The 16,421-nt window shown below is 39.6% G+C and overlaps 1 protein-coding gene across 3 annotated transcripts in view; it reads left to right on the top strand.

The window, feature by feature from the left end:
- syt1a (synaptotagmin Ia) overlaps window positions 1–16,421 on the top strand; it is a 252,824-nt gene that overhangs the window by 223,786 nt on the left and 12,617 nt on the right. For all 3 annotated transcript variants that reach the window (XM_074697777.1, XM_074697779.1, XM_074697778.1), the window contains 2 exons: window positions 2,141–2,308; window positions 7,876–7,993. In XM_074697777.1, coding sequence (XP_074553878.1) covers window positions 2,141–2,308; window positions 7,876–7,993 — 286 coding nt within the window. The remainder of the gene's footprint in view (window positions 1–2,140; window positions 2,309–7,875; window positions 7,994–16,421) is intronic.

Below are 16,421 nucleotides of genomic sequence, written 5' to 3'. Positions count from 1 at the left end.
GTTACATATGTGTTACTTTAGCTGTAGTTCAGCCTCCCTCCACTAGATGGAACTGTGTCTGATCTGCTGCAGTAATGCTCAAAAGCTCTACTACCTTGATGTAAACAGCCACAGATATCCAAAGTGGAAAGCTGCGGTCTAATGCTGCATTCCCTTTGTACTCGACATTGGGAAGTCAGGAGTGGGAGTGACGTCATCTTGGAGTTCAGCGTTCCAGTTGCAAAGTCGGAAAAACTTGCCTTAACCAAACATCGAATAATACCATGAATACGGCTGATTTATTGTGACAAAAACTAGTCATAAATTCTAAAATAAAAAGAATATAAAAGGAGTTTAATTACTGTTTACCCCTGAATTCGGAATTTCCTACTGGGAACTTGAGGGTAGTGTGGGTGCTCCGACTTCCAAGTCAGAAATTCCGACCTTGGGGGGCGTTCCCACTCGAAACTCAGAAATTCCAACTCCCGTGTACAAATGGAGCGCAGCACAAGAATACAAAGCCTAAGCTGAAGTGCAACAAAAAAAAAAAAAAAAACGCAATTCATCAAGTGTCCACTAGAGGGTGGCTGCAGAATGCCCTGAATACAAATACACAATAAGCCAAAAAAGGCGACTTTTACAGCATTAATAAACATCAGGCAAAAAAAAAAACACACTGTGGTTTAGAAGATATGTAGATCCAAGATAGCTCCCACCTACGAAAGGCCTCACTTCTCTGTATCAGTAACAGACAGGTGAGGACGAGGAGTCTACTGTGTCTATATGATATACACACTATGGTTGTAGCATGGCCTGGTTTGTCAGTGGGCTATTTCTGATTAAACTGATGCATAAACACTCAACCGCTGACATGAAGAACTAGCAAAGAAATAACCAGCTAGCTCTGCCAAAGTCAGTCACCTGCCGACACTGCCAAAGTAATCTATTTGTCATTGTTTACCTGTGGACTCTGTTTTCCTGTGCTACATAAATGATGCTCAAATTAATGTTTTTCTCACCTTTTTAGGAGTCTAAATTTGAACTTCTATTTGAAAAAATAGATTTTTTTTGTTTGACAATATCAAAATAGGAACTCTTTGTCAAAAAATCTTCATTTCAGTCTTTGTTTATAAACTGGATTGGAAAAAAGTTACCACTTTTATCCAGCAGAGGGTGAAAAAAAAATTGTAAATATTGAAGAATCACAATTTAAATTGAATTGGCACCCCAAGAATTGTAACAATCGAATCGCGAGTATAGCATAATGGTCCACCCCTAATCCTCGCTATAAACAAACACAGAGGAAAACAGTGGCGAAGGTCGTAAACAAAGTGAGAAGTGGTGTGGTATTTTAAATGCTAACATGCTCCCCCTGCTGGATGCATCAAGAATGCAAGATCTCTTCCCCTCTCCTATCTCTGGAAGTGATGGGTAATAGTTGGAGCTTCTGGAGCTGCTAATTTCCTCTGAAACTCTTTTTCTGTGGGTTTGTAGCATTTGCTGTTACATTAGCAAGTTGAGAAGAAAGATTTTTTAAAGGTAAATGCTCATTTAAACTCACCAGGATCTGCTTAAGCACCTGATGTATGAACACACATTAAAAACTCGTAGACTCTGAGGATGGATGATTGTTAAAAAAAGGATGTTTTTCTCCGTTTAGCAGTAATTGATAATGTTATCATGTTTATTCCAACACTCCAGCCTCTGATAACAAACGTAACGTCTAATTTTCAGACCATCCTTCATCATACAGGCAGCCTGTGCGCCTCGTCTTCCTGTTCCTCCTGATAAAACTTAAATCTTCTGAACTGGGCGGCAGAGGAGAATACTAAAGAAGGATCTGAGCTCTTTCTCTGATAGTAGCCGCAGCGTATTTACTTTGGACAAGCTCCAGATTGATACTAATGGTGTTTTCTCTTCAAAGACACAGCATCCTCTCTCAGCGCCCTCCTGTCAGCTGTGTGGGCCCCGGTCCATCACCATGTTTGTTTACTGTCCTGTCAAAGAATCTGACATCGGGCTCCTCTTTGAATAAAAATGAACACAGACGTATAAAACCTGGGTGTCAGACTGTTTTTGAAACATCTTTCAAAGACAGAAGTTGGGTCATTTGTTGAATACTGTTGCTGAGCCCCTCACGATCTATTCTCATCCTCCTCAGGTCCCCTACGTAGAGCTCGGTGGGAAGACGCTGGTCATGACCGTGTACGACTTCGACCGCTTCTCCAAGCACGACGCCATCGGTGACATCAAGGTGCCCATGAACAAGGTGGACTTCAGCCACATAACGGAGGAGTGGAGGGACCTGCAGAGCGCCGAGAAGGAGGAGGTAAGAGTCGCTGCTGTTTGTGTTTCTTTTTTTCTCCTTCTCATAAGTGATATCGCTGCGACTGTACTCGAACCACAAGCGCACCGCTGTGGCCGGAGTAATCCATCTCTCCTGGAAATGTCACTTAATCAGATGTCCACACTTCCCCTTCAATTAATAGAGGTGTGACTTTCCAGGCAGCAGTTCAGGAGATTCAATTTTCATGGTAAATGTCACGGCACACAGCACATGTTGCCAGGGGAACCTCATTTTTAGCATTAGCTGGTTTGTTTTAAAGGTTAATTGTAACAGTAGCGAGTGGCAGGTGGTGTGTTGGCGTTGAAGGGCGTCCGTATACTTCTTTAGCGTCTGGTTGCACAGCTGCACGCCACAATTTTACGCAAGGCTTGAGAAAGTGGAGTAGACATGGAGAGAAGTCACCGTGGAAACCATTAGATCCACCTGTACTGGAGCATTTTACTGTTTTATGCTTTATTATGTCACTCAACAGGAAACTGACGGCTTTTCAGGAACTTCTGTGGTGTAAGTTTGTTTTCTGCACTTTACATCTCAAGCAAAAAAACAGAGGATTACAACTAATGACAACTGCAAACAAAACATTTCTAGAGTTTTTGTGGAGTTTAAAAGACTTTTACATTCAGGCAAGTAAAGCTCTGTTTTTGTTTTTGTTTTAATCAGAAGAAAAAAAAGATCCCACCCCAATGATGATCCTCTCCTGGTTCATGTTGGACTGTAACACTTGAACCTGTTGACTTCTGATCTGGCTCTGCTCATTAGGTCCATTGTTGTTGCAGTCAAGATAAATACCATCTGGTTTGGACACAATTTGTTTTACTATGAAAGTCACTGGGTGTTTTTATGTAGGAGGGTGGGCTGAAAAGTTCGTAGCCTGACTAGAAAGGAGTTAACCCATAGTGATGAAACTTTGCGTGCATTAAATTCAACATTTTCTGACACTAACAGCATTGTTTATTTTTCAACACGGTCCATGTTTGCTTGGGGTGTTGCTGTGGCAGGACGTCCTGACCTTGAGTCATCTTCAAGCCTCTTTACCCCTCTTGAATTCAGCAGCCCACTTTTTCACTGTTGATAAAACTGGAGCATTATCCCCTAATGAAGCAACCATGTTGGTGTGAATATCCTTGGGAGTTAAACCCTTTTTCTGCAGATATTTGAAAACACCACAGTGCCAAATTTGATCCGAATCTACAAAATGTCTCTGGTTCTACTTTTCAAAGTCCTCGTACACTACATCACCGTCAGTTAATCTGTAAATAAACCATGCAGTTAGTGTCAGAATACTAGAAGATAGATAGATAGATAGATAGATAGATAGATAGATAGATAGATAGATAGATAGATAGATAGATAGATAGATAGATAGATAGATAGATAGATAGATAGATAGACGGACGGACGGACAGATAGATAGATAGATGGAGAGATAGATAGATGTATAGATGTATAGATAGATGTATAGATGTATAGATAGATGTATAGATGTATAGATGTATAGATAGATAGATAGATAGATAGATAGATAGATAGATAGATAGATAGATAGATAGATAGATAGATAGATAGATAGATAGATGGAGAGATAGATAGATAGATAGATAGATAGATAGATAGATAGATAGATAGATAGATAGATAGATAGATAGATAGATAGACAGATAGACAGATAGATAGATAGATAGATAGATAGATAGATAGATAGATAGATAGACGGACGGACGGACGGACAGATAGATAGATAGATGGATAGATAGATAGATGTATAGATGTATAGATAGATGTATAGATGTATAGATAGATAGATAGATAGATAGATAGATAGATAGATAGATAGATAGATAGATAGATAGATAGATAGATAGATAGATAGATAGATAGATAGATAGATAGATAGATGGAGAGATAGATAGCTAGATAGCTAGATAGCTAGATAGCTAGATAGATAGATAGATAGATAGACAGATAGATAGATAGATAGATAGATAGATAGATAGATAGATAGATAGATAGATAGATAGATAGATAGATAGATAGTTCGATAGGTATTTACTGTACCACTCACTTTGCTTTTACAAACTGATGCATCACAGCTCCAGCTTTTAGCAAAAAGAAAGATGGTTGCAGATCTAATTAAAAGACTCAGTTAAGTCAAGTTATCTTACAGGAACACAATGCCAGAAGGTGTTTAAAGAGTAACATAAAACCATCATACAAACAGTTCAAAGCAGAGGTACTAAAGCCTGAGGGAGATATATTTAACAGGATCTGTAGTTAAAGTGCATTGATTATCTAGAAATGGAAGACAAAAAACAGATGTTATTAAAACAAAAGTTAAAATAGGTTAAAAGTTAAGTGGATAGGTTTGAATGAACCGGATTCAGATGTTGAAAAGCTGTTGTCAACAGCTTCTTAAAGAAAAATAAGCCCTATAGTTTTATCTGGGTGTTACGGTACTGCGCAGGAATCCATGTTCAACTACTGTAACTCTTCAACTATTTGGGCAAGAGAAAAAAATCAAACAGTTCCTGAAATCAAAATTAAAAAAAGAGGGGCAAGAAGAGAAGATGAGCTTTCTTGGCATGATCTGATTTTTTTAAGGACAATTAAAATGAAAAACAAAAGATGAGCCATTAGAAAACCTCACAGACGCTCTGTATGTAACCCTTGTTCTTTAAAAAACACATGTTGGTTAGAAAAACGCAGACCTGAGTCATCAGCGTGTGATTCTTCACTCATTGTTTTCTTATTGAAAAAGAAACAGGTGGAAACACACTCTGCCTGTGTCCCTCTCAGTGAGGAAACAGGCTGATTGGAGCCTGATGAGAGCCTCCTGAAATAAAACAAGAGATGGTGCTCAGGTCCGGTTTGCTGCTGATTTATAATCTTCATTCTACACGTGGAAGCAGGAGTGACCCGAGCAGGAGTTATTGACTGTCTGCTGCTCCTGTTGATAAGGGATATGGCAGGAATATGAGTCGCTCTGCACTCGGGGCATGATAATGAGACGGTGTTGTGATGGTGATTTGTGAGAAACAGTGAAGTGATTGCAGTCGCTCGCTGCTTTTCTGGAGGAGTGAGTGACGAAGAGGAGAAGGTGCTGATTTAGAAAGCAGGAGAACAAATTCTTCACCAAGGCAGGAAACGTCAGGAGGTTTGAGAAATGAATCAGAAGCTTTGACACAGACATACAGCGAGGTATGAAGATTAAAACCTGACATACATTTAATTTGAGTCTTTGAGCGAAACTTAACACAACCTTTCAAAAAAATTTCTGGATCATTATGAATATTTGGATTATTCTCTGCAAAAATGTAAAATTGTATCTTCAACAGGTGATTTAAACTAAGACCAGTAAAACTCTTTAGAGAGGGAGCATCTGACACGTGACTCCTAACTCAGTGGGGCGCCTACCGTTGGTGGACGTGAAGACATGTTGAAGGACTTGTAATTTCTGGTCTTGGTACACCGGCAAAAAATGAAATTTCACCAAGTGTTTTTGTCTTATGTTCAATAGAAAATGTATTTTTAAACTTAATATGAGCCACATTAATCTGACCGGTCCAGAAAAATGTCTTGTTTCAAGTTTTTTTCAACTTGCTACAAGCAATTCAGATCTCATTTTTGTCTTAAAATAACTTGAAATAAGACATTTTTCTGGGTAGACCAGTTGAATGTGGCTCATACCAAGCATAACAAGACAATTTTTACTCAAAACAGGACAAAAACGCTTGATAAGATTTCCTTTTTTTGCAGCGAAATATTTGTTGAGTTGAGGTGTATACACACTGACAGCCTCAAATTAATGTCATTTTGCAGCGTTGTTTGTGCGTTGTTGGCGTTGTTGTGATCAGGTACTTCCTTGCCCTATTGAGGTGCCTTTGAGCAACCACACTGCCAAAAACGGAAACCTTTTCAAGTGTTTTTGTCTTAATTAGAGTAAAAATTGCCTTGATATCCTTGATATGAGCTACTTATCAGTCCAGAAAAATGTCTAATTTCAAGTAGTTTAAAGACAAATAATAGGTCTGAATGCTTGTAACAAGTTAAAAAAAAATCTGCCCAGGAACAAGAAAAAAGACACTTGTATTAAGACATATTTCAAGTTTCAAGCTAATTTTTTAGCAATTTTTTTCTTATTGCATTGGCAGATTTTTTAGTTGTTACTAGCATTTCTGTCTAAAAGTCTAGTCTAAAAAGGCATTTTATACTGACAAAAAAAGCTTGATAAGATTTTTTTTTTTTTCCCCAGTGCATACCCCCAACAGTTCAACGTTGTACGTCACTTTGAACAAAAGGTGACAAGATCGGCACAGAAGGACCCAAACGCAAGACTCAACCAAAAAAACTCTTTAATGAAAACTCCAAGCAAAAACAGAAAATCACAGCTAAGCTGGCAACTAAAAACTTCAGAAGAAAATTCAAAGGCAAAATAGTTAATGGAGTAATTGCGCACATGGCAGACAAGGACATGGACATGAGACAACACGATCTGGCACAAGACAAAGGGAGACACAGACTCTTATACATGAGGTAATGGGGCACAGGTGGAAGCAATGAGGGGTGGAGCTCACAATCACAACAGCGGGAAACATGAGGGCAGGAAGAGAAGTTACCTGAAACGAGAGGAGAACAGTGACTACAAAATAAAAGCTGACAAGACAACATAAAAGACAACACAGCAGTAAAAAGTGCAAGCTTCACATTACTGCTGAGACATGACAAAAGGGCCTGCTTAGTGAAACTGTAAGTTGTAATTTTGACTAAAATCATCTGGACTCATAGTGCAAGATTTATCTGAGTGTCATCAGCAAAACTGTGACAGCCATCATTGAATTTCTGCAGAGTTTGACCCTAAGGTCGCTCTTATCGGCTGAACAGAAAGGGGTCCAAGGACTGACCCCTGAGGGACGCCAAAGGTCACGGCTACTCATCAAGGTTAATGCTTCAGCATTTGAACCTGCTGCAGCTTTAAAATGTCGGTTTCAGTAACAGAGCTGTGCGTTTGGGGTCTTTTTCTCTTTTCTTCAGTGATTTGAAACCATTTTTGTTCGTACAATAAGAGAGCAGAGCCAAAGATGAATTAACGCTTACAATAATTTATTTTATCATTGTGTTCTGCATTTAGTGCATCCATTTGTGTTTGTTTCTCTCAGATCGAGCCGTGCAGAGATCCATGTGTGTGCTGCGTGAGCTTAAAATGTTTCCACTTTGCCCTGCAGCCATTATAAAAACATGTTTCTGTCACTTATGTAAATTTTTATGCAGGAATGGACTCGTGCATGCTTCAGAGTCGGCACTGTAATTACTGTAAACAGATCTATAAAGCGGCACAACCTTTGATACCATTAAAATGTCACTTTCCACATGGAGGCATTATTAAAGCAGCGCTGCACAAACACCAACGCGTTAAAAAGCAAACTGAAGCTCCACGTTCAGTCGACTGAACGGTTTCCAACGATCTATTTTCTGCTTGTGACGCGGTGCATTTGGATTTTGTTGTTGCTGTTAAATCTGTTTCTCACCCCCTGCCATGTTTTCCTCTCCAACAGCAAGAGAAGCTGGGCGATATCTGCTTCTCCCTGAGGTACGTCCCCACCGCTGGCAAGCTCACCGTGGTCATCCTGGAGGCCAAAAACCTGAAGAAAATGGACGTGGGAGGCTTGTCAGGTGAGGGATTGTAGAGCTGTGTGTTTGCCTTTCCCACTTTCCCTCTGACAGCTCCTTTTGTCTGTAATTATACATGCACCGCAGCACACTCTGCCTCTCCTACACAACCACCCAAACACATCACTCGCCCAGTGTCGTGCTTTTATTCTGAATGCTGCTCTCCAGAAAGTGTCGATCAGGTGTTCACTCCTCAAACCTCAGCTTATGTCAAAGAAACATTAATTATTGTTTGATATGGAATGATGGGATCAAAAACAACAAATGAGGCTGAAAAATGAAGAAAGAGGGAAACACATCCCCTCCGTGTGGTGTAGCTCCAACAATACGCCCCTGTAGCATTAGGATCAATAGATGACATTACTCACAATACAGTCGAGCCTGAATAGCAGGTCTGATGTCATGGTAACAGGCAGAGGAGGGAACATGCGTCGCACACAGACCCCCTAACACCAAACACACAGGAATCAGAGAAACAGATGAGTCAAGCTTCCTCCCCCTCAGTCCCAGGACGATCCTCGCTTTGTTCCTCAGTCTGAGATCATCTCGTAAAAAGTTTTAATGTCTCGCTGCGAGGCGAAAATGAGGGAATCTCATTTTGTGGAAGTGTTTATTTCCTGTGGGAGGAAGAAAGAGGAGCCAGCTGTGTGCACAAACGACGGTAAAACACCTGAACTGCTCTGTAATGATGCTCCGCTTTCCCTCAAGTAGACATTAGCAAACTTCTAAAAGTTATATTATCTTCCTGAATAAGTCACCTCCCCTGAGTTCTGCTGCCATTAAACCCACACAGACTTCGTTTCCTCAGTATATCTGTCATTTATGGATGCTTTTATGGATCTAAGTGTTTTCATTTTCTTCCAACAACGTCACACCTGTTGACTCTAGCTCCTAGCTCTGCTCAATATGACATCAGCATGGAGTGTTTTATTCTAAAAAATCAACTGTTTTGATATCGTTCGGCTGTCTGACTTCTGATTCATTGTTCTCAGGCGTCCTGCAAAATTAGAATTTTGCCGTATACAATCCAGATTACTCTTATTTGCTAGATCTGAAATACGACAGAGCTGAGCTAGAGAAAGTAAAACACTGACTTGAGTTGAAACCTTGGGACTCTGTTCCCTGACAGATTGAGACTGGAGACGTACCAGACACAGATCTGGTGAAGTTTGCTAAGTTAATTAAACTCAACTCGACTTTTTTTATAAGGCACTTTAAAAACAACCACAGCTGAAACAAAGTGTTGTACATAAAAGATGGTGCAGGCAATAAGTCAATAAATAAAACAAATACATCAATAAAACAAAGATGCAGGTACTAAAATAAAAAGTGCTGTCAGGGGATTGAAATTAATCTAATTAATAACTGTATTCATAATTAATTATTTAATCTAATTAATCACATTTCAATTTCATATCTGCTTAAGGTCCCCAAATAAAGAATTTGAATTCTAAGACATTAAAAAATTGTAGTGCACGACTAATCAAATAAATACAGGAAGAAAAGAAGATTTGTAAATCTACATTTTTTTTCCACTGGCCCAGATTAAAATGTCCGTGTTTGCTGGCACAGACGTTGTGCAGCTGTTTACTGCGTCTGTAGAAGCAAATTATGTTTTTCAGCGGGGGGAGGTAGGAAAAAACTGAATCTTATCAAGTGTTTTTTGTCTTATTTTCAGTAGAAAATGTCTTTTTGGACTTAATATGAGCAAAATTTCCCTGACCAGTCCAGAAAAATGTCTTATTTCAATTTGTTTAAAGACAAAAATGAGGTCTTAATTACTTGTAAGGAGTAAAAATAGTCTGCTGATGGAACAAGAGAAAAGTTGCTTGTATAAAGACGTTATTCTAATCTTGACATGCAAATTTCTCTCACCCAACTGGCAGATTTTTTGCTTGGTCAGGTAAGAGGGGCTCAAGTCTAAAAAGACATTTTTACTGAAAACATGACAAAAAAACTTGATAAGATTTACAGTTTTTTACAATGGGTCTGGTGGAGCTTGTTAATCAAAATCCTGCTCTTTGGTGTGCTCTTTGGATGAGAGCTCAGCATGGATATGAGGAGAATATGTGAGATGACAGAGACATAGCGAGACGCTGCAAGTCAGAAAAGTTCAGGCAGCTCACGCTCCAACTGAGGATGTGTCGTGGTAGTTCAGAGAGAAAGAGCGCCACCATCGTGAGGATGGAGCGCCCGATATGAACGGAATCAAAAAAAGAATTTTTTGTCTGTTTTTGGATCAAAAACAGAAAGAGAGACATGAAAGAAGAGAGTCCACTCTTCTTGGGTAGTTTTGGTGTTTACAAAGTCAGAGAAAACAGGATTATTTGCGTCTTGACAGATCTTTTAAGATTCTCTGAAAATGACTGGCAGCCAATGAGTTAATCTTGTGTTAATTTTTATAACACGTTGATTGGTGGTTTAATTAATTAAACTAATTAACATGTTAAAGTGACAGCCCTCAAAATAATTTTTTCAAAAAACAATTTCCTGAAACATTTCCTTCATATTAATGAATTTTACCTTTATCCAGATTTTCAGAAACTGTGATATCTTTTGTTAGTGTCATATGTTTTCACAGCTCTCAATGCACAGACACAACAAACACCTCCTCCACCTCCTCCTGCTCCTCATTTGACTTTCTTCAGTGGTTTCATTTTAAATTCCCCATTGTCCGTTCCCCTCCCTCCTTCCCTCCTTCCCTCCTTCCCTCCTTCCCTCCTTCTGCTTTGACTCTTTCTGCCGTGATTACCATACACCTGGGTCCACTTGCTTTCTGCCTGACAGCCTGGTGTGTCCTGCAGTACAGTAACACATTAAAAGCTCAAAGCTCCCTTTCATCTCTCAGACCAAAACCTCCTCCTCCTCCTCCTGCTGCCAATTTATGCCAGTGGCGTTCGCTCTCACCTGTGCCCATTTGCATCGTGGGATTGTCAACATTTTGAATTGTCAGCCTCATGTGTGTGTGTGTGTGTGTGTGTGTGTGTGTGAAGGCTGTGTGTGAAGGGTGTGAATCTGCTCACTCTGGAGTCCAGCTCTCTCCCGTACAGACAGTTTGACACCACACACTGAACGTCACCTCTGATTGGAGCGTGTTTTATCTGTGAGCACGGCTCAGCAGAACTGGATCACAGTTCCAGTCGTGTTTCTGGTTCTGGTGGCGACTGCTCTCCTGCTCAGGGACGGGGACTTAAAGTGCAGCAGATGGATGAAATAATGGGCAGGTCTGTAATAACAATAATTAGCCTCCATCCACAGGGCGGCTCAGCCAAAGCTTAAGGAGGAGGACGTGTAATTGATGGCCTGGGATCAGCCTTCTCCTCTATTGTCATCCTGTTTACCACGCCTAATTATGGCTCACAGAGGAAGATGTGGGTATTACCATTAACCAATGTATAATCAGAAATAATTCTTTTGATTCGCTCCTCATGAAGCGTTACCTCGCTGCTGTTTCTCTTCCAGAAATAGATTCATAATGAGAGTTTCAAAAGGTGCGGTTTGTCGCTTTAGGATCGCTGTTAGTAAAGTGTCAAGACGCTTCGAGGAACATGTTCTTTAGCTGTCGGCTCAAAATAATCCCAGCCTCACTGAAGGCAAATTACTCCCTCTGTTTGCTTTAGCAGAGTAAAGTTAGGTTAATGTTTTAAAGGAGCTTGAAACTCAGAGAATTTCCAGGGGATAAATTGTAGAATTTGGGAGGCGGGTGTTTCTGATTGGTGGAGCATTCTGGTTTAATACCTCCTAAATAATGGTCTTCTCTTAATACACATCCCCATTTCAGCATCAAACACAAGAGGAGTGAGTTGGAGAGTATATGTGAGTGCAGATGTGCACGATGGAAAAGGTGAGGCAGATAAAGACATTTCACACTTTACACACAGAGTTATTAACATAAGTTCTTTGCACCCAAAGAAGATCAGGGGTTCGTTAGAAAAGATCTTGAACCCAGACGGCCCAACGGTCTAGGTTATGCTCCTTGAAGTTTCTCTTTGAAGTTCAAATCCAGACTGCGGCCTCTTTCCCATACGCCAGTTCCTGCTCTTTCACTGTTTTCTGCTTTATCCATTGTCCCTTTAAAGGGATAGAAGTCCAAACAATAACTCAAAAAAGAACAATAAATATCTTAAACTTTAGTTTATCAGGAAAAAAACAGCAAGTCATGAACTGATGGAATAGAATTTGGGGCGCACATGTTAAATGCCCATCACAGGGATTAGTATTTAGTTGAGTTTAGTTTATTTCAGTCACTTTGAACATAAAACTCAGTTACAAAATGATTTGATAAGATTTATGTAGAACAATAAGGTAAATATAACTAAATACTCAGAAATCAGAAATAGACCCTCTGTCTATTCTAAATCTCAAATGCGCTACAATGTCGCACCCCATTTCTGTAATTTGCAATCATCTGTTGTTTAAATAATTTCTTAAACCCACCATATGTTTGACATTCTTTCATTTCTGTGTCTAATCCAATCTAATCTAATTCTACAGACTAACTCCATATACTGAAACACATCTTAGTTTAACATTTGATCTGCTCTTTGTTTTCGCAAACATATAACTCCCTCTGAGTTCATATCACACTCAGCATGTTATTGTATACTGGTACATCACTGAGGATATTTTTTAATCCACAAGCTCACAAAATTTTACAGATTGTAGATTTATGAATTACTTGTGTGTTGGCTCTCGAGAATCAACTCGGTTTATGAGCTTAATCGCTTACCTTTGAAGCAAAAAAAATTGAATTTGTGGTTGTTTTGAAGGTTCTTCCCCAAACTTCCACACAATGAGTAATGTATGAAATAATGAAAGAACAGTACAACATGTATATATATTATATACATAGAAATTCATTACATTTATTTATATGTCATATATTTAAATTACGCACTCTTTGTACATGAGGCCCCTGGTGTTCCAGTTTAAAGAGTGACCATGTAAACTGGAGACCTTCAACTGAACTTGTCAGTGGATTTTCAGTTTGCAGCATCTGCTGAAACACAGAATTCATCCTTGAAAATGCATCAAAATATCCTCATCAGATGTGATGATCTACTGACGTTTGAGAAAGATGCATCCCGCTGAAAGTCTTCAATCAACGGTCTCCTTTTGAAGCTCTGGTTGAAACCCTGCTTATGACTTGAGTCACACAAGCAGCAGCAGGAGAACTCTTTCAGCTCCTTGTATTTAGCTAAGAAGGGGAATAAAACTCACACCTGTTTGTTTAAAGAGGTGTGTTTAACAGTGCTGCAGAGCTCCCCTGCATGGTGCACCATCAAAGGTGAGTCAGACTCAGAGGTGTGTTGAACACAAAGGCTAAGTGTCTCTAAGAACGAGGCCAAGCGGTGTTATTGAGGCCGAAGCAGCAAAAAAAGTGTTTTCTCCCTCCCTCTTTGTACCCTTGAAGACTTCCCAGAGGACCGTGAGGCGGCACATAACCAGGTAATGGCCCGCAGTGAGGGAGGTTATCAAAGCACACAGCCGCCGTGTCTGGGATAATGAAGCCGCGCTGCCCTGACCCGATGCTCCGGCTCACGGCGAGCCTTTTCACCGGAGGGTTTATTTGTTTTGTTCCTGTGGCTGCTCGGACTGAGAGGTTTTCTCCCAGTCGGTAAAGAAACAGGCCAAAGAGGTCATTACGATGATGAACGGACCCCGAGGGAAGAAAGCAGGATGAGACCGGAAATTTGTTTTCTGAGTCTTCCAGTTGTACATTATAAACGAACTCTACAGGAGACGTCGATGATAAGGAGCTAATAAAGATCCTCTCCAGTTTTATGGTTTGAGACGAGTTTCCCTGCGAGTGTGCGTCGTGTTTGTGTGTCAGTCAGGGGTGATCTGAGTGTGTAAAACCAAACCGACAGCCACCCCCGGGTGCACCCACCATGGCAAATCCAAAATGATGTGAAGAAAGCTAAGATGACAGCCAGGCTATATTTAACCCTGCCTGTATTGGTGTTCATTTGGCACATCTCTGCGAGCCCCCGGAGCAGCTACACTCCATGAACTCGGAGATGTTTGAGGAAGAAATCAAATTTCTGTTGGGGAGATCTCTGCAAATACAGCTCCACGAGATCCTCAACGAAATTATCCGAGCGCATCACAGCTGGCAATTATTACAAAGTCTAAGCAACCGCTCTGAAATGAGACAGCTCCAGCTCTGCTGAACTCATCACCGAGCTGCTTCAGCCTCTGAGGGGAAATGTAAGGACTGCTGATAGTGCGTCGCCTCATAAAACTATGGCCAATATCCAGGACTCAGATGAGTAACCCGGGAGATAGCGGAGGCGAGTCTTGGTGCTGTACACATATGTGAGGAAGCACTCTTGCATCAGGAGGGCTGGCATTCATCCATGAAATGGGGAGATTACACTCGCCTGGGATAAGAGTAAAATGGGCCGGATATGAGGTACACCGAGCTTACCAAAACGCAATAACGCCAAACTCTCATCTGCCGAAAGATAAGAGGCGTCTGGGCAGCACTGATGTGGCGCCACAGGTGTGTTTTCTTTTTTTCATCCTCAGGATTGGTTATCTTTGCATAATCCCATTCAGCTGCTGTCGGGTTTATTCAGGCACAGTAAGGGATGGAGGAGGCGAGACGAGGGCTGGAAACTCTGCTTCTTCTGCATTTTTTTTTTTTTACTCGTAGAACTGACGAAGCTAAACAATGAGTTGTTAGTGGAGAAGTTAATTATCTGTAAACCCAAAATGCTGTCTGACCTTGCACCTTCCTATCGTCTGCATCCTGCAGCTTTACTCACTAGTTTTAGGATAATATTTTGTACCACAATCATATTTAATTGCTTTAATCTGTTTCCATTTTTTTAACTGTTTTTTTAATTTGGCTCATTTGAATCATTTCCAAGTCAGCGAAAGATGGATTCATAATTCAGGGAAGGACATTAAAATCCAGAAAGTCCTGAATGCCAGGCTGTAAACCAGAAAAAGTGATTTGAAAAGATGGCTCAACAAAGTTTGAAAGTTTCCACAAGGATAGAAAAACAAGAGTGTTATTAAGAAATCCCAAAGTGCAATCACAGACACTCTGAGAATTACAAAAAGAAAAAATAATCAAAACACGAACAGGAAAATGCTGCTTTTTAAGATGAAGATGCTCTAAAAACACACACACACCTCTGTTTGTTTGTCCTCTCCTAGCACTCAGACTCTTCTCAGCGGGGGAGCAATAATGGACACCCTCTCCATTAGGAGCTTGTTACCTCTTCACTCCCGTCTGAGTCATCTATTTATTCTCCTCGTTACTCTGTTTGTGCGGTTTGCTCCGTATTTATGTCAGCTGTCGGTCTGCTGTCAGGTCCTTATCTCTGTCAGCTGGAGAACATCTCAGGGAGCCTGGAAAACAGAGAGTTTCTACTGCTGCATGCATCAGAAAACAGGAAACATCATGGCACAGGATCTAGAAAAAAAGAAAGGGTTATCAGAGCAACTAATTATAGGCTCTGTTATGAAATTATACTCCTTAATTATTCTGATGCATGATGAGTTAGCAGAGACGTTATTCATCACAGGAAAAGATCTCTCTCTCATCATGATTGTGGCTCGGCATCAGAGATTGTTAGCATCATATTTTTGTTTACTGAGAGCAGGTAGGCTCCTTACATTAACTCTATGAAACCTATCCAAACTAATAATAATAATAATAATAATAATAATAATAATAACAATAATAACTTTATTTGTATAGCACAGGGGTCTTCAACCTGCGGCTATGGAGCCTCATGTGGCTCTCTGACTCCTTTGTTGTGGCTCCCTGTAAATTTGACAAAATATCAATGAAATACAGATTTTAATTTATTATTGTATCATTTATAAATTAATTGTCCTATTATTTATTTATTTATTTTTCAACTTTTGGCAAACTTTTTGAAATTCATTTATGTAGACTTTTTACAAATTTAGAAATCAACATTTCAAATTTTTTAAGATTTTGCAAAAAAAAATTTTTTTTCAATATCTGAATTTTTTTTCAAAATGTTTCAAATAATCTCAAATGTCGCAAATGTGTTAATAGTCCGTTTTTTAATTTTTTTTGCGAATTTATAAAATTTTAGAACAGTTTTGAAATTTCTCATTTTTTGCAATTAAAGCCTTTTTTGTATTTAATTTTTTGAAAAAAATCGCAATCTTACTGAAATATCTTAAATTTTGCAAATTGATGAACTATGATATTACTTAGTTTTCTATTTTTTCAATACTTCCAAATTTATTGAAAAATTTAAAAAGGGACATAACATTTACAATTTTACAAACACCAAATCTTTTTGTTAAGATAATTATTCACTAGATTTCAAATATGTTTCAAAATTATGCACTTGTTTGTCTTTACTGTGAAGATAAAGTAAATTTTGTGGCTCCTGAATGACTTTAATCCAGGTGAGCTGAGGCTAAATGGCTCCTATGA

Source organism: Halichoeres trimaculatus, unplaced genomic scaffold (genome assembly GCF_033239565.1).
Source record: "Halichoeres trimaculatus isolate MK-OKI-2021-1 unplaced genomic scaffold, fHalTri1.1 fHalTri1_scaffold_21, whole genome shotgun sequence".
NCBI lineage: Eukaryota > Metazoa > Chordata > Actinopteri > Labriformes > Labridae > Halichoeres > Halichoeres trimaculatus.
This window is presented reverse-complemented; position numbering and strand designations above follow the sequence as displayed.